The sequence below is a fragment of the Cucurbita pepo genome, chromosome 16, assembly GCF_057944985.1.
Source record: "Cucurbita pepo subsp. pepo isolate OVF chromosome 16, ASM5794498v1, whole genome shotgun sequence".
NCBI lineage: Eukaryota > Viridiplantae > Streptophyta > Magnoliopsida > Cucurbitales > Cucurbitaceae > Cucurbita > Cucurbita pepo.
The window spans coordinates 1961955-1988390 of NC_141813.1; the positions used below are offsets into that span (position 1 = coordinate 1961955).

General features: G+C 36.7%; 1 protein-coding gene and 3 non-coding genes across 7 annotated transcripts; 3 read left to right on the forward strand and 1 right to left on the reverse strand.

Moving 5' to 3' along the window:
* The first annotated feature begins 3393 nt into the window (after positions 1-3393).
* Positions 3394-3466, forward strand: TRNAK-UUU (transfer RNA lysine (anticodon UUU)). Its single transcript has one exon. It is a non-coding gene; the product is annotated as a tRNA-Lys (tRNA).
* A 2163-nt stretch (positions 3467-5629) lies between these two features.
* Positions 5630-5702, forward strand: TRNAK-UUU (transfer RNA lysine (anticodon UUU)). Its single transcript has one exon. It is a non-coding gene; the product is annotated as a tRNA-Lys (tRNA).
* Positions 5703-6878: 1176 nt separating this feature from the next.
* TRNAK-UUU (transfer RNA lysine (anticodon UUU)) lies at positions 6879-6951 on the forward strand. The gene has a single exon. It is a non-coding gene; the product is annotated as a tRNA-Lys (tRNA).
* Positions 6952-7708: 757 nt separating this feature from the next.
* Positions 7709-24815, reverse strand: LOC111777163 (Got1/Sft2-like vescicle transport protein family). Of its 4 annotated transcripts, none has more exons than XM_087118642.1 (7): positions 24435-24815; positions 22955-23008; positions 19323-19396; positions 8848-8965; positions 8701-8759; positions 8293-8354; positions 7709-8072 (listed from the first exon to the last, which is right to left on the reverse strand). In XM_087118642.1, exons 1-6 carry the CDS (start codon positions 24582-24584, stop codon positions 8342-8344), a joined length of 468 nt encoding a protein of 155 aa, XP_086974768.1. In that variant the 5' UTR covers positions 24585-24815; the 3' UTR covers positions 7709-8072; positions 8293-8341. The 4 variants fall into 4 exon arrangements, with proteins under 4 accessions (XP_086974768.1, XP_086974767.1, XP_023512397.2 ...); XM_087118641.1 differs by having other exon boundaries at positions 8293-8359; XM_023656629.2 differs by lacking the exon at positions 8293-8354 and having other exon boundaries at positions 24435-24814.
* Positions 24816-26436: the final 1621 nt, after the last annotated feature.

A 26436-nucleotide genomic window follows, 5' to 3' on the forward strand; every position in this document is an offset into this window, starting at 1 on the left:
TACACGGTATGTGTATTGGGTAACCATTGATCACATGGGTGATTGCTGAAATTTATAAATATGGTAAGGGTTACATGTTGTGTGTATCGGGAACCAAATGAGTGATTGCTGAAAACTATTTTATGTGAGTAGATTACGCGCGGTGTGTTACGAGTAATCAACCACCAAACTCCCTTGATTTTGATTGATGAAATATGTTATAGTTTGCATGTTTATTTATTCCATTGGCGTTGACGTTGGGATTTATGCCCAAGACTCGTAATTAATTATTTAGTTCATAACAATAATTTTTATTATTTTATTTGTAATTTAATTATTATCCATGATAAGAAAATTCAAGGTTATTAATGTAATCTTGAACAATATCTGGTTCACATACAAAATGATCGTGTTCAAGTAATAACCTAAAAAGTTTATAGTATATGGATAAGGTTGAGTGCCTTATCCTGGTAACACTATTGATACGCCCCACTTTGTAATCGTGACAAATGATTTGATCCAAATTATTTATGTGGAGACATGTAAGTGTGGGTATCATATACAATGAGTTTGTATAAGACTGGACCAAGAAATATTTAATCACTCCTTATAAATCCGTAAATTGAGAAGAGAAATATTTCACATGATGATCATATGCGACTCAATCTTAATCTTGAGTGAGTTATAAACTTCTACTTGTGGGTTTGTCCTTTAATTTACATGGGTGAGAATGACTCTTTTAGCCGATTCAATATGCCTACCATTTTGGGAACTTGACCAAATAGGGAGTTGGAAACATAATATAATGGGATAGAATTCACTCCTTCCCATATAAGGGGAGCAGACGATTTGCTCTCTTAAGTAGTGATTGAACTTCAATAATGGGCCCCACCCTCTCATTGACCGACTTTGTTTATGATTGTTCATCCGATATACTTAGTGAAAGATGTAATTGCAGGGGTAAAACAGACTTTTAACCCAGCTGTAATTATGAATAACTCGTGAAGGATCGGCTTGTTTATAATGATTATATCAATGAACATAACTTGTCATATAGTGCATAAGAGTGCAACTCTAAGTCTATGGTGGAGTGACCTATGGTTAATGAATGAAAATTAATTAATTAATTAATTTTATATTATTCTAGTTTATAATCTGTAGGTCCATAAAATTCCTTGCTAGTTCATAATAGTAACACTAATTAATTAATTTTATATTATTTGAGTTTATAATGTTTAGGTCCATAAAGTTTTTTACTAGCTCATACTAACCCAAGGTTCAATTTATTTAAAAGAAAATTTGAAATGTTCAAATTAATATTTAATATATTAGATATATTAAATAAATAGAGAAAATATATTTAATTTGAAGAGTTATTTTTAATATTTAAATATGTTAAATATAAATAGAGAAAAATATATTAATGTGAAGAATTTAAATTAATATTTAATATATTAGATATATTAAAAGAAAAATAAATTTATTGTATTTGATCACAATTAAATATTGTTTTTATTTGAACATATATTAGATATGTTCAAGTCATAGCAAGGAATCTTGTGGGACGTGAAAGAACTTTTGCATGGTTGGAATAATTCAAGCAGTCTTGTAAGCTAGGGTTTCTACAAGGTAAAGTTCTTGCAAGCTAGGGTTTCTACAAAGTCGCTTTATTTAATTTTTAACAAAATCAAAACGGTTCCCAATGCTTCCGCTACGTAGATGAAGAGCTGTTCCCAATGCTTCCGCTATGTGGATAAAGAGTTCATTCCCTTCAGTCGTTCCCATGGGGACTTGCCCCAAATGGGGGAGGGAATGAGAAGAGATTTTTTTCTCGTTAAATAAACACCACCTGTAGACGGGAAATGAAAAGGGGGCGGGGATAGGAATGGGGTAGTTTCCTGTCTCCACCCCGCCCCGTGGATATTTAACTATATTAGAAATTAACGAAATTACTTATACCTTCATCCCATAGCCGATCTTGAGCACACATCAGTAAAACAACATGTGTTAAAGATCTTCACTAGTCCAATAAGGTAAAATTCAATAATTGTATAAGTCTTTTATCTCGGTTTTTTTAGGAATACAGATATCTAGTATTAATAAAAAATGTGAGTGTTTCCCACGAAAGTGTTGTCTTCAACAATCTAGTATTAGAGCAAGATGGGTATAGACTGTCTAATCTTTTGAAATTGTTAGTATCCTCTGTGGTTGTAGTTGTGTCTCATCTCCCACATCATAAACGCATCTTTAAAATTGCTAGCGAGTGAGTTTCTTCTTATCGTGAGTAATCCATGACTTTGTAAGTTCTGTGTCGAAAATGTTGTTTGGTATTATTAGGTATTGTCAACACGATGGGTAATCTCAAAGTTGTTGGACGAATCAAGAAACTCAATAGCAACAATTTCAACACGTGGGCAACATGCATGATTTCTCATTCACAAGGACAAGATCTTTGGGAGGTCGTTGACAGAAGTGAAATTACGTTGCCAAAGATTCTAATGACGCCTTGTGCAATGGAGAATCAAAGCGAGCAAAACAATGTTTGCCTTGAAGACCACAATCGAAGAAAAGATGTTGGAGCACATTCAGGATGACAAGTTACTGAAAGATGCATGAGACAATTTTGTGATATTTTTTTAAAAGAAGAACGATACGAGGCTACAACTTACGGATAATGAATTGTTATCAATCTCACAATGAGATATGACAATTGCTTAGTACTTCTATAAGGTCATGTCGATTTGTTGAAAGATTATTGGACTAGATTCTGAGTCCGTCATTGAAGAAACTCGAATGAAGAGGATCATCACCATAGATTGCAACCCGAATATAGAAGTTTTGTTATTGTTGTAAAAGGATGACCTGCTCAACCATCACTTGTAAAGTTTGAACATTTGCTAGCTCGTAAAAAAGCTATGACTATGCAAATGGGAGACAGTAGTTAAGAAGAAGTGCTCTATACAAGTGACAGTTGGAGCAACAATAATCTGTTTGATAATGAGGGTAATGATAGGAGGGGGTGTTCTCAATTACTCCACGTTCAATAGAACTCAACGAATCCATCCATTTCCCAACCGTTATAAACACGATTGTTTTTGTTAAAAGTGCTTAGAAATCTCATTGGGGAAGTATTCAATTAAGTGCATTCTCTACAAGGGATGGAAGGCTTCCTATGGTCCAAGTCCCAGGGTCAAACCACGAGGTCTATCGCTCATAGATTGGGAACTCTTAACTACACGGGAGGACTAGCTCCGTTGTGCCAATTCCAGCCAGGCATACTTGATTAATCCCCTTTAGGATAAACCAGAGGATAATTAGTAGAGCTAGCTTCGACTAGAGACAAGACGGCAGACTGTGATTGTGGAATCCCGTATGCCAGTACGGTAACTGTTTATCATCACTCTCCTTTAAGTAGCCGTCTTAACTCAGCTGGTAGAGCGCATAGCTTTTAACCATGTGGTCGTGGGTTTGATTCCCACAGACGGCGAATGTACTATAAATCCAATTCGAGGATGATGAGCTACAACAAAATTTAGTATAATTTAGTATTTCGGGTCGGGTGAGTCTGACGATAATTAAGCTCAAAGAATGGCCCCCTAAGAGATAATCAAATGCTATGAAACTCAACGGAATGGTGTAGAATGACCATAATGCCCCTAGAACTACTTATGACCTGACGATAATCAAGCTAAAAGAATTCAGACGGAACTGCAACGGAACGGTGTATTATGACCATAATACCCCTAAGATAATCAAATGCTATGAAACTCTGTAGCAAAACCAAGAATTAGGAGTAAAATGACCAAAATGCCCCTAGAACTACTTATGATATGATATTTGATGTTGTGAAGTTTGAAAGCCATATATGCCCGATGTTGTGAAGTTTGAAAGCCATTAAAATACGTTAAGTAGCAAAACCAAGAATTAGGAGTAAAATGACCAAAATGCCCCTAGAACTACTTATGATATTTGAAAGTGAACTACTTATGATATTTGAAAGTCTAGACGTGCTCCAAATGACCTACTATTTTCTATAAGACCTATTCTAAAGAACATAAGGATAATTTCAAGAGATCAAGTTGATTAGATCATTAGGAATCTATGACTTTCTAGAATAACTCGTGCTAGATTTTATGATGGGTTCATATAATTATGAATGCATGTTACCGCTTATGCTCCAAGGAATTTAGAATCCTAGAAATTCACAAGATTGGAACCAAGAACAATTACATACAAGCTCTACAACTACCCAAATAAGAAGAATACTAGGTACCACTCAAGAACAAGGGACCAAGGTCCTCAAACACATAAATTCAAGAATGCTAGGTAATATTCTAGTCATGTCCAAAGTGACCCATCACCTCCCACCACGTGCTTTTAGAGGCACAAGTTTTCCTCTTCCAGGTGAGATGTCCTGCACCATGTTTCCTTTGCAGGATGTCATGTTTGTTATGTTTCCCTCACCTAGATGAGATGCTCTGTACCACGTTATGGGTACCCAAAGATTTGCAGGATGCCATGTTCATGTATGCACCGAGCATGTGACCTTTATGGTTTATCATGGGGAGTAATCTAGGGCCACGATGAAACAAGAAGAGAGTAAGTTACCTTAGCCATGAATCAAGAACCTCCTAAGAGCTCCCACGGTCCAACATGCTTATGACTTAGACTATACTGCTTGGAACGCATGAAGACTTGAGCTTAGGTATTCAGACTATGCTGCTTGAAACGCATGAAGCATTGGGCATTGTATTCAGGCTGTATCGTTGGGCAAGCTCTAGATGCAGGATTTGACTACATCACTTGGAACGTAAGAAGCCTAAGATGTAGGTTATCAGACTATGCCGCTTAGAACACATGAAGCCTTGAGCATAGGTTTTCGGACTGTATCGAAGGGCAAACCCTAAGATGCGGGTTTAGAATACATCACTTTGAACGCACAAAGCCTTGGACGTAGGTTAAGACTATGTCGCTTGGAACACATGAAGCTTGGACACAGATTGTCAAGTTCATGTCTGATACCGTAAATTCTAACTTGAGTGTTTTAGAGAAAGAATCAAGAACAGAACAAGACTCTAGAAAGTACCAAGAACAAGAGAAAGATCAAGGACTAGAACATGGGTCAAGATCCAAGTTATAAGGATAAAAACCAAGAACCAAGAACCATAGTACTAAAGCCCTTAGAGGATAACCAAGGTTTCATAATCCAAGGATCAAGGTCCTCAAGATAGATCATGATAAGAATCCCAAGTCAAGAACAAAAACTAGAGGGTCAAAGTACTTATGACAAAAACAATAACAAGAAAAGAAAGAGTGTGGTACCCTAACATATCAAGGACACGATTAAGAGCCTACAAGTAGGCTACTTACTGAGTCTTGTACTCATTCCTTATGCTCCATTTTTTTTTTTTCAGGTAATAAGGAGCTGGTCGAGGTCAGGAGAGGACTCTCGAGCAGGTGCCATAGACAAGCCTCACCCGTCGTCCTCAACCCTTTTGTTTTAAAACAAATACTACTTAATTAAATCACGGTACATATCTCGAGACATCAAATACTACTTAATTAAATCACGGTACATATATCGAAACATCAAATTTCACATTGTGCATTCTCTGCAACATTAATGGTTATCTTCACCCTCCTTAAACCAGCCGTCTTAGCTCAGTTGGTAGAGCGCATGGCTTTTAACCATGTGGTCGTGGGTTCGATTCCCACAGACGGCGAACATCTTACAATCAAATAAATAATGCTATTAAGTACTATAAAATGACTCTCTACTATCATAAAGTTGGTACTATCGGTATGATATGACTATTAAGTGCCGAAGCATTCATCTATACACGGGTGTCTTTCTGAAAAAAAATGAGAGTAACACGTGCTTAAGTATTAGTGTCTGGTCTCCGTGGCTTGCATGTGTCATATGTCAGTATATGCAAATTGTTATGAATTGATATGTTTATAATATGTTATGGTATGTTGAAGGCATGCTCGGGATATGTTATGGTATATGATATGATATGTACATGATGTGAATTGTTACATCTGAAAGTATGAAAACGTTATGAAAAAATGTGCCGACATCAACAGCTACCCGAAAATGCTTGCCCGACCAAAAAGAAGTCTAGCACGTTGTGCCGACATCAACAGCTACCCGAAAATGCTTGCCCGACTAAAAAGAAGTCTAGCACGTTGTGCCGACATCAACAGCTACCCGAAAATGCTTGCCCGACCAAAAAGAAGTCTAGCACGTGTGGATCATGTGTAGGAAAATTAAGTACACATCCAATTGCCCATTTAGGATAGCCACCAAAGGAAAATAGAATGTTATGATAGGTCCCACTCATGAAATTGTATGTGATTGTATTTAACCCTGATAGGGGGGTCGCTTACTGAGTATTTCTTGAAATACTCAAGTCATGTGCTACTCTCATTTTTTCAGGTAAAGGGAAGACTCCCTGTACTGACGATGACATCACAATTCAAAACCATGAAACATGCATAGAGTTAATTCAAAACCATGAAACATGCATAGAGTTGTTGCACTTGTCTCCTTAAACTTAGGTTAGGATAGGATATGATGTTTTAAATTTTAATTTTAATGTTTTAAAGTTGTTTTCGAAACAGGTAAGTCCATGACAGTGTTTTAAGATGAAGTTTATGTTTTATGATAAAGTTTAAACGCTTATTTCTGCACAAAATGATTACGTTATGATGACGGTACCGACTCTAAGTAAGTCGAAATCTAGGGTCGTTACATGGTGAGACATATAGGGTCGTTACATGCTCATGTTGGTTATAAAGGTTGCTGTTTTGTTGTGAAAACTGCTTAGAAATTACAATGGGGAAGTATTCAATTAAGTGCATTCTCTCTTATGGTTATCTCGACTCTCTTTCAATGAGCCATCTTAGCTCAGCTGGTAGAGCGCATGGCTTTTAACCATGTGGTCGTGGGTTCGATTCCCACAGATGGCGTATGACCAAGTTAAGAAATAAATCAATGTTCTAATTTGATTTTCTACGTCATGTCTATAAGTTGAAAAAATCTCGTGCAAATATATATACGTGGATGAGAAAGCTTTTTTTTAAAAACAAATGTTTGGATGTTAAATATTGATTAGATCTTACTTTATTTAACCGTTACTAGACCCGATATTATGTTTAGTGTATGTCTTTGTATCTCTACTTTATTTAACCGTTACTAGACCCGATATTATATTATGTTTAGTCTATGTCTTTGTGCTAGATTTTAATATTTAAATTTTTACTTGATGGTAGGATATATGAAATTTGATAAATTAGTTAAATATATATTTAGATACCTTATAATATTTAAATATGATTTAAATAAGATATTACATCATAAAATATTAGACGTTCAAATATATTATTAAGTAAAAATTCACCCAAACTCTCTATAAACAAGACATTTTCGGAATACAAAAGTATCTCACGGAGCTCTACCTCTCTAACGAATTTTTCATACAAGAGGTTTTTACACGTTTTGACCTTATGTTCGAGCATAGCAATAAAGACTTTACGAGAATTTAGAGTAAATAAATTAAAACTTCTTCATATTTGTTCACTATAAATTTGCTTAATATTAATTTGAACAACTTGAAATTAAATTAATTTTTTGAATGTTTGTATGCGTTTTAAAACCGTGAGAGTGACGGTCATACGCAACGGACCAAAGCAAACACTATTACTACGATCTTGTCAAAGAAAAAAAGAAAGTAACAGAGAATTTTACCAATGTTCAATGTTAATTTATCAACTCATTCCATATGTTAGGCAGCCAACCTTAGCTCATCACCAAGGCTTATAATGTTGTTTAAAGCACATATTGAACACTCCCATAAAGAAATTAGTCTGAGTGAGACATAAACAAGGCCTAAAAAACACATAATACAACAAAGTTCGACAGTGCCCCGTGTCATGCATGTAGCAATGTCGAGCGTCAATGTTGCACCACGAGAACCCAGTATGACCGACACGTTGATCTCGGAGTCTACTGCTAAAACTCAGTATCCAAACAAGCTACCATAACCCTTGATACCATCGTCCTTGCGAAAGGGATGTAGCTTAAGCTATACCTATATAAATGAAAAGAGGAAAATGACCATAAATCCATACTATCCCATCATAAGAAATTAGCTCAATGCATTTCATTTGAAATTAACAATCAATCATCCAGAACAAGAACCCAGCCCCTAGTGAAGAGGTTCTTGTAGTGAGTTAGAAATGATTCGCTTCATTTCGCAAAACTATTTCCTTCGAAGTAATGTGCATTCTCATTAAACAGATAGGGGTCACCTTAGCGATCTGCTTTCTGAGGGTACACCATGGCTCCAACTAGGGTGGTTCATGGTTCATGACTGAGCTAATAAAAATCGGTCTCAAGCAAGGAAACGAGGATCAAAGAGGTTTTTGAGTCTTTCAAGATATTGCGTGATATAGAAAGCACCGTACCCGAAAAATCCCAAGTAAATAAGGAGGACAACATAAGCTGAAAATCAGCTGCAGTCAAATAAAACACCCTAGAAGATGCAAGACGACTATCTATGCAATAACAAGACGGTAAGGCAATTGTTACACATAACTCAAGATTCTTGCTCTAAACGATACTAATGACATCTGCTCCAGATTTTTACGAGAATTTGATAGATGTTAAAATGAGTCGGATAAAAGAGTAAGAGAATAAAAGAAATAACTCCGACTCACCAAACTAGGGCGCCGAATTCTAAAATGAGCGCAAGAAGTGTCAACAGCTTGTTGTGGACCTGCATTGTAAGTATATGAAAGTAGGATGAGAAATTAAGGAGACAAGGATTCTGTTTAAGATTTTGAGGGAACCACAGCACAACTTACATAGAGAGCACAAAAAAGAGCGAAGATCATGCTAGCAAGGTATATGGCTGTCGCATAAATCCGAACAGGATCAAGCATCATTGTCACTTGCCTTTTAGGGCCTACGAGAAATGCTGTGCTGCCATAAAAGCAATCAAACTATGTTGAAATAGAAATGAACAGGAACTGATGTTCATATAAGAAACAAAAATAACATGTTCTCAAGCGCGTTTCGAGAGCGCTTGGACTCTCCTAGAACCCAATCTAATAAGGCATATACCCCTTCAACCTTTTGTATTTCTGACCACTTTTGGGACAAACTCCTCTATTGATGACTAATAAACCCTTAATATGCAAAGAGTGTAACGACCCAAGCTCACCGCTAATAGATTTTGTCCTCTTTGGACTTTCCCTTTCGGGCTTCCCCTCAAGGCTTTAAAATGCATCTGGTAGGGAAAGGTTTCCACACCCTTATCAAAGGGTGTTTCGTTCTCCTCTCCAACCAATGTGGGATATCACATCGACAAGGTCTATGAAGGTGGAGGCTAAGGGAATAGCATCTGAATGGCACCAGCTCATGTCCCTTGTGGGGTAGCAAATAGTCTACCCAAACTCAGACACATGAGTAGTATGAGTGCATCCAGAAACACAATCATAACATATCGATGTCTACAAGTGATAGCTCTTTTTCTACAATTTTGGAGCCAAGACATAAGCCTCAGAATCATCATCCTGTGAGGCCTCAGTCACAAAAGACTATTTTACAAGGGGTAGTAATAAATTCCCTCCCAAGTAAAGGTAATTAACTCCAATAAGAATAAGTCGTCTGGATAAGATCCAAAAGATCCTAGGAAAGAAATTAAGGATTTAAGTACGGAGAAGAGTCTTAAGCAAGTCACTTAAAGTAAATTTAAGGATTTAAGGCCTTTGGAAAAGGATTGGGAAGGAAAAAGTAAGCCAAAGGACAAAAAGGTCATTTTATTAATTTTTAAGGAACTTTCCGGACTTTTAATTCCTTATATAGAAGGAATTTTAAGATGCACAATAAGGAAAAAATGACCAGCAAATGATGAAGAATTGTTAGAAAAATTTTAATACAATCGGAAAAAATGTCAAATAACCAAATGTCCCTAAAGTTCCACTTAATTACGAAACTGCCCTTGAAAAAAATCTGCAAGCAGATTTGGATTCGAACTGTCCTTTATTATGATGATAGCATCCGTATCTTCACATCCAACCGTTGGATTGAACTGAAATTTGAACAGGTTCAAGAATACTCAACATTCTTTAGATCCAACGGTTCAAATCTAAAACCAATGTTGGTAGCACCCTCATCGGAGCAGATATTTCTGACACGAATTTCAGAAACGTTTAAAATAAAAAGAGAAAATTTACCATGATTCTGGAACCATCAATGGCAGTGCAAGCTTCATCTATAAATAAGAAGTTCCGGGCAATGTTTTAAGACAAGAATCGAGTGGAGAGTATTCCTAAAACTCGAGTTTGAAGCTTTTATATGGGTTTTTCTTCCTCAAATTTCTTCTAAATTCGAAAGCTATGGTTAATCATTTTCCCTCCCCCATATAGGATTTCTAATGAGTTTCGTGAGGAATTGGGCTTTTAAAAGCTCTAGAATCGGCTGCCCAACAAAAAGTTTCTAGATTTATTCCGGCGAGAAACAAGTTTTCCAGCAAACTTTGGAAGGTTATAACTCAAGCTACAAACCACAAAACGGTATGAAATTGGTCTCTACCTCTTCTTTGAAACTTCATCTAAACGTTGTGTGAAAAAATTGAGTCCATTCAGAGTCTATATAGACCTGTACAAGGACAAAACCAAAGGTATATGATAAGTCATGATTTTCCAACCACCAAAGAAGAAAATGAAACCCAAAATCAACTTGACCAATTTGGACCCCTTCCAAACCGGTTCTCAATAATTACTCTATAGTTCTTGAAATTAGACTCAAAGATGAATCTAATAGAGAAAATTTGGAATAATTCGGATCCGGAAGCTCGAGAACGGAGATCCTAAACGTTGACAACAAGGTAAGTGGTTACCTTATACTTTTCTTAATAAATACTTTTAGAAATCGCTTGGATTTCTGTATGAACCTTAAACCAAGTATGAATTAAGGAAATAGGAAAGAAAAACCCAAAGAATTGAGAGTTATGGCCCTGAACCGATCAAATTGCTCGGAATATAAGTAACGTTAAAATAACCTACTAGATAAACTTCGTTGCCTATGAAATTTTAATTCTGAGCTTATTATGGGATGTTAAAGATTATATATGAAATTTCGTGTCATTGGATATGGATAAGTAGTTTAAACTAAGTAACCGTCTAACATGACCATAATTGATGATATTTGATGATGTTGTGAAGTTTGAAAGTTATTAAAAGTTTGAAAGTAGCTAAACCAAGAATTAAGGGTAAAATGACCAAAATGCCCCTAAGACTCCTTATGATAATTTAAGGTTTAGGCACGCTCCAAATGTCTTGCTACTTCTTATAAGGCCTATTCCTAAGTACATGTAAGTATGTTCAAGATTTCAAGTTGATTAGAGCAAATTTGGAACCTAAACAAAGTTAGGACCTAAGAAACACATAAAGGAAACACCGCAAATAACCCTTTATCCAAGATACGAGACTCTTCTAGAATTCTCTAAGAAATTCATTATGACTTTATGATTCTTTAGAATAACTCAGGCTTGTTACTATGATTGGTTCATATGTTTATGAATGCATGTTACAACTTACGCCTCAAGGAATCATGAACCACTCAAGGATAAGGGACCAACGTCCTCAGACACAGAAACTCAAGAATGCTAGGTAATACTCTAATCATGTCCAATGTGACCCATGGTCTCGATGACCCATGGCCTCCTACCACGAGATGCTTCCAGAGGCCCATGCTAGGTGGGATACTCTGCCCCATGTTTTCCTAGCAGGATGTCAAGTTTGGCTTTGTGTTCCCTCATCTAGATGAGATGCCCTGCACCATGTTATGGGTATCCTATTTACGATTACAGGATGTTATGTTCATGTTTTGCACCGATCACGTGACCTTTATGGTCTTTCATGGGGAGTAATCTAGGGTCACAATGGAACAAGAAAAGAGTAAATTACTTTAGCCATGAATCTAGAACCTCCTAGATGTCCCACGGTACATGATCATGATTCAGACTACATCACTTGGAACGCATGAAGCCTTGGACGTAGGTTTAGACTATGCCACTTGGATCGTATGAAGTGATCATGATTCAGACTACATCACTTGGAACACATGAAGCCTTGGACGTAGGTTTAGACTATGCCACTTGGATCGTATGAAGTCTTGGACACAGGTTGTCAGGTTCGTGACTAGTACCGTACATCCTAGGGAGAGTGTCTTGGAGAACGACCAAGAACAAAACAAGAACCTAGAAAGTAACCAAGAACAAGACAACGATCAAGGTCTAGTTGTAGTCTCCTAATCATGTCCTGCTAGGGTACCACACTCTTTCTTTTCTTGTTCTAGTTCTTGTTGTAAGTACTTAGGCCCTTTAGATTTGTTCTTGACTTGTGGGTTCTCATCGTGATCTTACCCGAGGATCTTGGGCCTGGGATTTTGAAACCTTGGTTTTGGACTAAGGGCCTTAGTATTAAGATTCTAAGTTCTTGTTCTTAGAACCTAGATCTTGATCCATGTTCTAGTCCTGGATCATTGTCTTGTTCTTGGTCACTTACTAAGTTATTATTCTGTTCTCCAAGACACTCCCCTCGGATTTACGGTACTAGTCATGAACCTGACAACTTGTGTACAAGGCCTCATGTGTTCCAAGGAACATGGTCTAAACCCGTATCTAGGGCGCCCAGCGATACGGTCTGAAAACCTACATCCTAGACTTCTTACTCTCCAAGCGATGTAGTGTGATTCTACATCCAGGGCTTGCCCTGCGATGTAGATTGAATACCTATGTCCAAGGCTTCATGCGTTTCAAGCGGCATAGTCCGAATACCTACGCTCAAAGCTTCATACGTTCCAAGCAGCGTAGTCTGAGTCATGAAGATGTTGTACCGTTGGAGGTCTTAGGAGGTTCTTGATTCGTGGCTAAAGTAACTTACTCTCTTCTTGTTCCTAACATGGCCTTAGATTACTCCCCATGAAAGAGCAAAAAGGTCACGTGATCGATGCAAAACATGAACACGACATCTTGCAATCGTGAATAAGGTACCCATAACATGGTGCAGGGCATCTCATCTAGGTGAGGGAAATATGAGGCCAATCATGATATCCTGCTAAGAAAACATGGGCTCTGAAAGCACCGCATGGTAGGTCATGGGTCACATTAGACATGATTAAAGTATTACCTAGCATTCTTGAGTTTATGTGTTTGAGAACTTATCCCTTATCCTTGGGTGGTACCTAGCATTCTTCTTACTTTGGTAGTAAGTTGTGTAGTATTGTTCTTGGTTCTCAATGTTGTAAGTTTGTTAAGGTTCATAATTCCTTAAGGCATAAATTGTAACATACTTCATAAACATATGAAGATAAACATATGAGTTCATAGTAACAAGCATGAGTTATTCTAAAGTGTTGTAAAGTCATAATGAATTCCTTAGAGAGTTCTAGAAGAGTCTTGAATCTTGGATAAGCGAGATGTTTCTTAGGTTCTAACTTAGTCTAGATTTCGAACTTGTTTTAATCAACTTGAAATCTTGAACATACCTTCACCTATAAGGAGTAGCAAATCATCATTTGGAGTGTGTCTAAGCCTTAAAATATCATACGGAGTCCAAGGGGTAATTTGGTCATTTTACACCCCCTAATTCTTGGTTTGGTTACTTAACCTTATCCAATAACTTTCAAACTTCACAGCATCATCCAATTGAAATCTTGAACATACCTTCGTGTCCTTAAAAATAGGCACCTTCGTGTCCTTAAAAATAGGCCTTAGAAATAGGCTTCATGTCCTTAGAAATAGGCAGTAGCAAGTCATAGTCCAAGGGGTATTTTGGTCATTTTACACCCCTAATTCTTGGTTTGGCTACTTAACCTTATCCAATAGCTTTTAAACTTCACAGCATCATCAAACATCATAAACTAAAATCTACTACAAAGCTTCATTGCATTGGGAGGTCATGAACCGTAGGTATCTAGATTACCTTAGAGGCATTATGGTCATTTATCCGTTACTTAGTTTAGCTACTTATCCTTATCCAATTACCATCAAATTGCATATATAATCTTAAAATCCCATAATATGCTCAGAATTAAAATTTCATAGGCAGTGAAGTTCATCTAGTGGGTTATTTTAACGTTACTTAAATTCCGAGCAATTTGATCGGTTCAGAGACTTTAATCTCGGTTCTTTTGTTTTTCTTTCATATATCCTTAATTCATACTTGGTTTAAGGTTCATACAGAAATCCAAACGATTCCTACAAGTATTTCTTAAGAAAAGTCAAATGTGGCTACTTACCTCGTCGTCGACGTTCGAGACCTCCGTTCTCGAGCTTCCGGTATCCGAATTATTCCAAATTTTCTTTATTAGATTCATCTTTGAGTTTAATTTTAAGAACCATAAAGAAATTCATGAGAACCAGTCTGGAAGGGGTCCAAATTGATCAAAGTGTAGAAAGGTCAACATATGGCTACTTTTGACTTTTATGGGTCAGACCTTTTACTTTGGGCTTCATTTTCTTCCTTGATTGCGCTGACAAATCACAATTTTTCTTGTCATATACCTTTAGTTTTGCCCTTGTACCACCCTCTATAGATCTTGATTCTTCCTGCTTTGTGGTTTGTAGCTCGAGTTATAACCTTTCAAAGTTCGCCAGAAAACATGTTTCTCACCGGAATAAATCTAGAAACTTTTTGTTGAGAAGCGAATTCTAGAGCTTTTCAGGGCCCGAATCTTTCACAAAACTTTTTGCAAATCCCATATGGAATGTGTAGGAGTTGGTAGGGGGAAAATAATTAACCATACCCCTCAAATTTAGAAGAAATCCAAGGAAGAAAAACCCATAATATAAAGGTTCACTCGATTCTTTTCTTAAAACGTTGCCCATAACTTCTTATTTATAGATGAAGCTTGCACTGTCATTGATTGTTCCAAAATTGTGGTGAATTTTCTCTTTTTTATTTTAAACGTTTTTGAAATTCGTGTCGAAAATATCTACTCCGATAAGGGTGTTGCCGACATTGGTTTCAGATTAGAACGGTTGGATCAATATCGAGTATTCTTGAACCTATTCAAATTTCAGCTTTGGTTGAATGTGAAGATACAAATCATATCGTAATAATGGACGGTTTTGGAATCCAAATATGCTTGCAGATTTTTCTCAATGGCAATTTCGTAATTAAGTGGAACTTTAAGGGGTACTTTTGTAATTTGCAACTTTTTATTATTTTATTATTAATTTTTTTAAAAATTCCAAAACTTTTCAGAAAATTATTCATCTTTTGGCGGTCATTTTCATTGAGCATCTTGAATCTTCTTTTAGATAAGGAATTAAAAAATCGGTAAGTACGAAATTGAAAAAAAAAAAAGACATTTTCGGTTACTTTTCCTTTCGAATCCTTCTCTAAAGGTTAACTCCTTAGAATTACTTATTAAAACCCTCCATTATTACAAAATCATTTGTATCTTCCCATCCAACCGTTGGATTGGGCTGAAATTTGAATATCCAACGGTTGAAATTCAAAACCAATGTTGGCTGATCGGAGTAGATATTTCCAACTAATTCTAGAAACATTTAAAATAGGAGGAGAAAATTCCCCACGATTCTGGAACAATCAATGGAAGTGCAAGCTTCGTCTATAAATAAGAAGTTTTGGGCAATGTTTTAAAGACAAGAATCTGAGGATTCCTAAAACTTTTTGAAGCTTTCATATTATGAGTTTTTCTTCCTTGCATTTCTTCTCAACTTCTACACATTTCATATGGGATTCTAACAAGTTTCGTGAAGGAATCGGGCCTTGAAAAGCTCTAGAATCGGCTGCCCAACAAAAAGTTTCTAGATTTATTCCGGCGAGAAGAATGTTTTTTGGCGAACTTTGGAAGGTTATAACTCGAGCTCCAAACCAAGAAACGGTATGAAATTGGTCTCTACCTCTTCTTTGAAACTTCATCTAAACATTGTGTGAAAAAATCGAGTCCATTTGAACTCTATATAGGGCTGTACAAGGGCAAAACAGAGTATATGATAAGGGAAAATTGTAATTTTCCAGCAACAAGGAAGAAAATGAATCCCAAAGACAATGGGATCAATTTGGACCTCTTCCAGACCGGTTCTCATAAATTTCTTTATGGTTCCTAAAACTAGACTCAAAGATAAATCTAATAGAGAAAAATTAGAGTAATTCAAATACCGGAAGCTCGAGAACGGAGGTCCCGAACATCAACGATGAGGTAAGTAGCCATCTGGACTTTTCTTAAGAAATACTTGTAGGAATCGCTTGGATTTCCATATAGATTTTAAACCAAGAATGAATTAAGAATATATGAAAGAAAATCACAAAGAATCGAGAGTTAAAGCCTTGAACCGATCAAATTGCTCAAGATTTAAGTAACGTTAAAATAACACACTAAATGAACTCCGCTGCCTATGAAATTTTAATTCTGAGCAAATTATGGAATATTAAGATTATAATGAAATTTGGTGGTCATTGGATAAAGATGAGTAAGCTAAACCAAGTAACAGTGTAAAATGACCATAATACCCCTAAGATAATCTACCTACGGTTCATGATCTAGATGATCTTCAAATGCTATAAAACTTTGTATTAGACCTTATTGTATGATGTTCGATAATGTTGTGAAGTTTGAAAGTCATTGGAATACATTAAGTAGCTAAACCAAGAATTAGGAGTAAAATGACCAAAATACCCCTAGGACTCCTTATAATTTAAGGTTTAGACATGCTCCAAATAACGTGTACTTATAATTTAAGGTTTAGACATGCTCCAAATAACGTGTACTTCTAAGGCATATTCCTAAGGACATGAAGGTATGTTCAAGATTTCAAGTGGATTAAAACAAGTTTGGAACCTAAACCAAGTTAGGACCCAAGAAACACATAAAAGAAACCCCTCAAGTAGCCCTTATCCAAGTTACAAGACTCTTCTAGAACTCTCTAGAGAATTTACTATAATGGGTTCATAGGTTTATGAATGCATGTTACAACTTACACCTCAAGGAATTATGAACCTTAGACTTGTAAGATTGAGAACCAAGAACAATACCATACAAGCTCTACAAACCAAGGTAAGAAGAATGCTAGGTACCACTCAAGGATAAGGGACCAAGGTCCTCAGATACAGAAACTCAAGAATGCTAGGTAATACTCTAGTCATGTCCAATGTAACCCATGACCTCCCACCACACAATGCTTTTAGAAGCCCATGTTTTCCTCTTCTAGATAGGATACCCTGCACCATGTTTTCTCAACATGATGTCAAGTTCGGCCTCATGTTCCCTCACCTAGATGAGATACCCTGTGTCATGTTATGAGTACCCTATTTACGATTGTAAGATGTTATGTTCATGTTTTGCATCGATCACGTGACTTTTATGGTCTTTCATGGGGAGTAATCTAGGGCCACGATGGAACAAGAAGAGAGTAAATTACCTTAGCCACGAATCAAGAACCTCCCAAGACCTCCAACGGTACAGCATGTTCATGACTCAGACTATGCTGCTTGGAACGTATGAAGCCTTGAGCGTAGTATTCAGACTATGCCGCTTGGAATGCATGAAGCCTTGGACGTAGGTTCAGACTGTGTCGCTTGGAATGTATGAAGTTTTGGACACAGGTTCTTAGGTTCATGACTCGTACCGTAAATCCTATGGGAAGTGTCTTGCAGAAGGAACCAAAAACAAAACAAGAACCTAGAAAGTAACCAAGAACAAGACAACGATCAAGGACTAGAACATGAATCAAGATCCAAGTTCGAAAGACAAGAACCCAGAACCTCAGTACTAAGGCCCTTAGATCAAAACCAAGGTTGAGACTTCAGAATCCAAGGACCAAGATCCTCAGGATAGATCATGATAAGAACTCACAAGCCAAGAACGGAACCAAAGGGCCTAAGCACTTACAACAAGAACCAAAACAAGAACAGAAAGAGTGTGGTACTCTAGCATATCAAGGACACAATTAAGAGCCTACAAGGCTACTTATTGAGTCTTTGTACTCATCCTTATATTGCATGTTTTTCAGGTAAACAAGGAGCTGGTCGAAGTCGGTAGCGGACTCTAAAATAGGTGTCATAGAAAAGCCTCACCCATCGTCCTCAACCCTTTTATTTTAAAATATTTTATGAGGCTTTCTAGGATTAATGGGGTATTATAGACATTTTGTGGCAAATTATGGAAAGATAGTTGCTTCGTCCCAATTGTTGAAAGAAAGGCTTACAAATGAAATGATCAAGCAATTGAAGCATTCAAGAATTTGAAGAAAGCCATGATTACATCGTCAGATCTTGCTTTGCCCGACTTTAATCAAGTGTTCATTATGGAGACGGACGCTTCTAGAACGGGGTTAGGAGAATTCCTATCATAGAACAGATGACCAATTTTTTATATACACATTTTGTCTGCTGATGGCTATTGTCTATGAAAGAGAGCTAATGCTATTGCCTTCGCCATTCAAAGATGGCGTTCTTATTTGCTAGCTAGGAAGTTCATTGTCTGAATAGACCAGCATGCGATGAAGTTCTATTGGAGCAGAGAAGGATTAAGCCTCAGCTATTGGGTTATGGTTTTACAATCGAGTACAAGTCGGGTTTAGAAACAAAGCAGTTGATGCTTTATCTCAATTACCAGTAGTTGCACACATTGCCCACTCACCTACCCTCACCTTGTTGGATGTATAAATGATTTGAGATGAAGTACACAATGATCCACACTGGCAACAAATCATCCAAAAACTGGGAGAAGATCTAGATGTCGTGTCCAAATTCTAACTCCAACAAGGAATGTTAAAGTATAAGGAATGTTAGTACTTTCTAAATCTGGGACCTTAATCCCAGCTCTACTTCTTCTCTACCATGATTCCATAATGCGGGTTATTAGGAACAGAGGCATCCACCAAATCTTCCATGAGGGGTGTGACTGTAAAGTTGTTGGATAGATCAAGGGAGTAAACCCTTTCCCTTACCACTAATAAGCATATAAAGTTCAAGCATAAAAGTTCCACCAACGTTCCTGAGAGTGCCATACTCATCAATTACATGAACCAACGATAAAAACCTATTAGCAACGCCACCCACCCAACCAATTACAAAACAACAGGGACTGTGAAATCTAACCAGACCAACGAAGCATATTAACCAGACGAATAGGATTCAACACAGCAATATTGAACAGCATTTTTTAAGATATGAAATAACTTTCAATCAAGAGCAAAAACTAGTTACAAAAATGGAAGATATGATACCTGCCATAGGCCAAGTAAAACAAAAAAATCTCAATAAACATGAATTAGAATGTAGAACATATAAACACAAACCTTCCAAGCGATAGCATGTTGCCCAATGTGAAAGCTATTCCAAATTTGATTGGATTGAAGAAAACGAGCATCGACTGTTGCATGTAAATAAACAAGATGCAAATTAGTGTTTGAATGTATCAAACTTTGGAACTCAAGGAAGTAAGTGTTGAATATATCAAACTTAAAGATGCTTTTCCTTGACCTGAAACTTAGACGAGGAATAGATTTCCGACCCTCTACAATTGTGTGAGCATCTTTTTTTTTTTTTTTTCCTAACAAGAAACAAACTCCTCATTGATATAATGGAAGACACATCAAATGTTCAAACAAAACAAACTCCTAGAAGGACTTATGATGTAGGAAATCTAGAGTGTGTTTCTTGAGTCATTGTATCTGTTTCTTGGCGGGTTTTTTTAATTTCTTCAGCCTAGGTTAAATGTTGTTTTACCGTGGTTAATGTTTAGATCTTAGGGTTTGACCACTTGGCTGGTTATTGCTTTGTAAAGGCTGCTGTCCAGCCAATAAATATGTGTATTCACAAGTTTTAGCTAATTGCAAATCAATATAGAAATGTCTTGGATGTTTTAGATCAATTGGTATAAGAGCGCCACGATCCAAGGGCCAGGATTTTTTCAAATTTGGATCACAATTCAATGGAGATGGAAGCTTCTTTGAGTACTCACCAAGATTTTGAGCAACACTTGCAGTGGATCGGAGGCTCATTAGAGGAAATCAAGAAAGGAATGTTTGACGTGCAGCATGCAATAGGGCAAGTATCTTGCCAAATGATTCATCTCACAAAAATCAACAAGTTCTCAAAGATGCAAGAATGACGGATAATGCAAGAACAGTTCAAGAAAACCAAGAACATGAGGAAAGATTCCCAAGAAGACATCAATATGGCTCAATCGGTCAAGAAAAATAAGAATTTCATATAAACATTGAACTACCAAGTTTTATTGAGAGGATGGACATGGAGAAGTTTTTAGATTGGGTAAAAAAGCATGGAGAATTTCTTTGAATATGCCAACACACCCGAATAAAAGAAGGTCAAATTGGTGGCTTTCAAGCTTCAAACTGGAGCTTTGGTTTGGTGGAACCAACTTCAAAAAAATTGGAGATATTATGGCAAACAACCCATCAAGGACTGCCCAAAAATGCCTCGGTTGATGATGAAATGTTTTCTTCCCTTCAATTATCATCAAATTTTAAACAACCATTATCAAGAAAATACAGTTAGAAGGCCTCTAGAATATAGTTTTCAATATTCAATCAAGATTATGAATGTTCGAGCAAAGAAGATTTCTATCAAGGAGATATACACCAAAGACGTGCAGATAAAAATGAAAAAATGTTCCAACAGAAAGCCAACCTTACAAAAAAAATTTAGGAACCTTTTATATCATGATAAACTCAAATAATGCAGAAATGAAGGTTTCTTGGTTCTAAATTCAAATTGTTCCAGCAAAGAAGAGAAAACTATTCAAGGATTGAGGATAGAGATTCTCGTTTTTTCAGCAATGAGGAGCATTTTCTAAAATTTGAAAATCATCTTGATGAAGAAGATGAAGTTGACGAAGAAATGAATGGTTGATGATTCTCCATTTTATTTGGCTCAATTGTTCTTTGAAGTTGAAGAGCAAGACCATAGTGGGCATAGTTCTTTAATCTTTCAAGAAAATATACAAACAGAACAAGAAATTGAGGAGGAGAAAGCCAAATCAATTTCTCACCATTCAGATGAAATTTACCCATTTAGACCTATTAACATTCTATTTCACGATTCATTCTTCGCTGGACAACCAAACCAAGCCCTAAACTCTTCTTCAATTGACGATAGTGAGCTAGATGCGATGAAGACAGAGAAGAATTTGGAACATACCATTTATAGGTCCTTTATGCTACTTCAAGGATTTGTTTTGACGAACTCGAGAAAAAAAAAGTTCTGTGGGAGTTTTTTCTAATCATCAAAAGAAGTGCCATTGGAACAATTTTTTGAAAATGTCAGGAGACAGAGCTTTATTGGAACAATTTATTGGAAGATGTTTCTTGAAGCAAGATTTCAAAGTTTTCTTTAATAACCTCGAGTGCAAGTTTTTTTGGGAGGGAAAGAATTGATGTAAGAAGTCTCAAGTGTATTTCTTGTGAGGTTTATTGGGTCTTAAAGTTCTTTAGGCTTGGTTAAATGTTGTTTTACCGTGGTTGAAGTTAAGATCTTAGGATTTGAACATTTGGCTTGTTATTGCTCCTTAAAGGCTGCTGTCCAGCCCATAAATATGTGCATTCGCAAGTTGTTTTGGATATTTGCAAATCAATATAGAAGTGAGATGGATGTTTTACATTAACTTAGTTGTAATGTGTGAGCATATCAATACAAGGAATTTATAAGTGTGGACTGAGTTTAGAACCTTCTTTGCAGAAAAATATACATGCAGATGAAATGATATATCTGCATTGGATTGCTAAATAATCGCAGATTTTGTCCAACAGTAGAAGGTCATTCAGACAAAAATCTTGTCTAACAGTATAAGAACATGGAGTATCTTTATCCACTGCAATTCTTCAAACAGATTATATATATATATATACGAGACAGAATATGTATATTCATATCGACAAAAAAGGATGACAACTTAAGGACAAACGGTAGAGAGAACCCCTTCCCAATGCAAAAGAGCTAACACAAAAAAAGCCTTCCCATTTCTAATAATCGAGGCGAAGGCACACCAAAAATCTTTGTGACTTGAACTCCACCAAAGAATCCAAGTGTGGTGTACTATGGACAAAAGAATATTCAAACTTCTCCAATCTTCAAAGATTCTAAGATTTTGGTCCTTCCAAGTCTACCATAGAATGGCTTTAATGGCACAGCTCCAAAGAACCTTTGCTTTTTCCCAAAATGAGTCTCCACCAAGGCCTCAAGCAGCCAATCATCAACCTATTAGGGGAGGCAAATGAAGAGCCCAAACTCTTCTAAAATAAAGGACCAACCCTTGAGCACAAAAGGGCAATGAAGCAGAAAGTGAATAAGTGATAAATGGTTTCTTCCCCATTAAAACGCAGAGAGCAGGTTCAAACAGAATATAGAATGTTGTTCTCATGAAGTTCAGCTTAAATTGGGGTAACCCCGTCAAAGTTCAACAATTTCTTCTATTCCTTTCAGCCACAGGTCGAAAGAAAGCAAAAATCTTGTAGTCAAATCAAGTGATTACTATAGCTTGGATGTTATGTATGAAAGAAGCAGCCATGACTTTGAAGAGTTCTCCAAGAGTGGATGAAATCCATAAATGTTTCCCTTAACCTCGAAATGAAGTTCTGTCAAAAAATCCTTTGTAATATTACTTCTTTTTTAATTAAGCCAATTGAGGAATCATTTGTAGCTCTCTTTGGCTCACACTTATTCATAACCAACAATAACCACTCTTCATCAAAACCTTAAGGATGGCAGGAAACATGGATCAGCGAGTTGTCATATAAATACATGACCTCTTACACACACTTTCAGTTGCATTACAAATGAAAAGATCACTTTCTATTACGAAGTCAACATTGCACTTAAGAGATAGTATGAGTAAATGAATAGTCTGAATTCAGAATGACTTTGTAACCAGAAAGGTGAGATCATGAATATTAGTTTCAGGGATACTTACCATCAACGTACACGTTAAGCCAGAAACAAAGCAAATGGCAAAGCCATATAATCGCTGTTAAATTGAGAGAGGGAGAAGGATGAATTAGTATGATAAAATTTTCCAAAAGTTGAACAATATTAAAAACACAACATTGGATTCAGAAAGATAATCGGAAAGAGCATTAATTGGCATATGCTGAAAAAGTCAGATTGTAGATCAATCAGTCCAAAGGACTGGTTTATTGGGCTTGCTCTTACTTATAATTGAATGGCCATGGACATCTTTGTGTTTGTTTAGGAAAATTAAAAAATAAAATAAAATATTTCATCATGATAATGAATACTTTCGTCATTTTCTCTATGAAAGTATGCCTTTTCATTTAAGAATTAATAAATTATGGTGAAGTTACTTGAAGGTCATTCAAAAAGACAAAGGCACTCACAAAATGAAGGAGCCTCCAAAATATAATAAATACAACTAGAACAATTGGGTTGGATCTAAAATACCAAAAACCCAACCCAACCCGACCCATGACCCCCCCCCCCCCTCGTTAATTGGGCCTTTCCCGCTTGTCTACAGTCATAAAAATCTCAAAGATGGTTCAAAGTTGGCTGCCCTGCCCTCTAGTTCAGTGGATTTTCTTTTGTTGGAGGTATTTTAGAATTTGTTTGGTCTCAGAATGAGTTTTCATAGAATTCTTTTCTCATTGCACTACTATTTCAACAATTAAATATGTTTTTAAAGGTGTATGGCCACACACTTAAAAGTGTTAAGTATATGGATAACAGTTTTCCATTCTTTTTCTTCTTGATTATAGAAAGTTACGATTCATCTGTGAGACTTAAAGTTTTATAGGGAACAAATTTTCATTGAAAGAATGAAAAACTGCAAAGGAGAAAAGGCCAAACTCCTACCCAATGGTGATGACAAAAAAGAAATCCAACTGACCAAAAGATCATTAATTGTTAAAGGGAGTAACATATGCACCATGATAAAGCAGTCACAATTCAAGGAAACTATCAAACGGATTCCCTTTGTTATTAAGGTTCTCCTTTTTCTTTTGAGCCAAATACTCCATAGGAATGTTCTATTGATCTATAACCAGAGAATCTCCCTTTCCTTTTCCGGTGGACGGCGATTAAGATGGAGGATAAAATCTCTTAAACGATGCCAAGAGCATTACATAGCTGTTATTTGCCAGATACTTTCAATTTAACATAACTGAAATTTTACTTCTTCGTGATGAGTATTCAGTTTTAATCTAACATATACAAGGTTTTGCTTCTTCGTGGCGTTCAGTTGTGGCAATAGAAACTCAGTTACAGTCCCATTTCGTTGTGTTAGATCATCTTTCAGAAATCAAAGTCCGCAATGAAAAATGTATATCAAAGTTGCAATACCGCGAATTTACATAATACAAATAAAATATCAAAACGCTACTTAGGTGCGCTAAATTCAGCAATGGAAGAATCAAAATTAGAATCTAAAAGAAGAAAACCTGTTTGGTGGATAGCGTGCAATTGCGGTTGAAATCGTCCATAAACCAGGAAGAGTTATCGTCATTAATGGTAGCAGTAGAAGCTTCGTCGTCCACCTCAACTCCTACCAACATTTTCATTTTCTCAAACGCCTGATTCATCTTCTCCATGACTCCGCCACCGACGCTTCAAATTCTGCTGCAAATTATGGCGAGAGGGAGGGAAAGCGGAGAAGAACAGAGGAAATTCAGAGAGATCTAAAGCAAAGGCATGTACAGAATGGATACTTCGGCTGATTGAAGCACAAAATTGCCACCAGCAATCTCCCAATTCACCAGCAACCCATTCCCCCGTCGCCGTCAAGGTCCACCGCGGTCGTTCACAGATTTAGACTCGTGGGAGATAATAAAATTACCTTCTTAACCTTTGAAATTTTACTATAATTATTTTTTATTTTTTTAATTGTGGGTGGATATTCTAACTATTACCCTCGGTACCTAAACTTCTTCACATTTGATCAATTGAGCTATGCCCAAGTTGATGTGAATTAACTTAGTTGAAAGTTTATAATCTTTTATTCTTAACTGTCATCTCGGTATATTATCAGCTAAACGCTCTCCGACTGTGACCAACAGTCAGTGAACACCGGGAAAAGAAATGAGGCATGGGGTAAATATAAATTACTCAGTAAGCAACCTACTGGTCCAATTCCTAGGAAGTTCGGGCCTAATTATATAGCTATCTAAGCTTCCAAAAAAACTTTGAAGTTTCAGATTCTCTTACACGTTAGAAACCCTATTAGAGTTTAGAAGCTATTCACTAGGTTCTAGTGTCGCATACCTACTAAACTACAAATCTCATCTCAAGATAACCAACTTTTCAATTCTCATACTTAGTAAGCTTGCATAGCCACAACAGTGAATGGCCAGTATCTTGGGTTTAGGCTCGACCTCATCATATTTGTTTGGACCATATGACATCATCTGTGTAAGGTTAGTTGGCGACCCTTAACATAGGACTATAGCACCCAATGAATCTAAGAGAGCGACCTCACAAGCAAACCCACGACTAAGTTTAATCATGTGGTTTTGTTAGGATCGATACCAGTTGTTAGGATCGCACAACAACGCACAAGCTCGATCTAGATGAACACAAAGAAAAAAATGATAGAGAAAAGTTGCAAGGAGAACTCTGGCTAAAAGGATTTTGTATTGATGACTTCAGGTATGTACAACAAGAGAGAGTACAGAGAATAGAAAAGTACATTTTCAAAGCTCTACCGGACCAGATATATATATATATATATATAATTTACTATATATAGCTTTATCAGATTTAGCCATCTACTATATATAGCTATTTACCATATATAGCTTTACCGGATATAGCTTTACTAAATATAGCTTTACCGGATATAACCGTTGACCAAGCTATAAATAAGTATCAGGCTCCATAAGCCTAACAATTCTCCCACTTGGAGACTGATCTAGTCAACCAAGAATTTCACCCTCAAACGACCATGAGCATCTTCACTGCACCATACCAATTGAGGTTTTGCACAACCTCAATATTCCAACATCAACACATTTTGTCAACATGTTTGCTGGATTCTTTGCACCCTCTATCTTCTCAAAACACATCACCATCTTCAACTAACCTCCGAGTGAAATGGTATCGCCTTCTGTGTTTTGAATGATAGACCGAGTTCCTCGCCAACAGCATGAGTCTCAGGAGTTTCTTGAGTATCTGCTACAACATCACTATGTGAATCTTTTAGCAACTCAACCTCAACTCCCACTTGCTTCCCTCTGGTTTCTCAGCAAGAGTCTCAGGAGTTTCATGAGTATCTGCTACAACATCACTCTGTGAATCTTTGAGCAACTCAACCTCAACTCCCACTTGCTTCACCTCTGGTTTCTCAGCAAGAGTCTCAGGAGTTTCATGAGTATCCGCTACAACATCACTCTGTGATTCTTTGAGCAACTCAACCTCAACTCCCACTTGCTTCACCTCTGGTTTCTC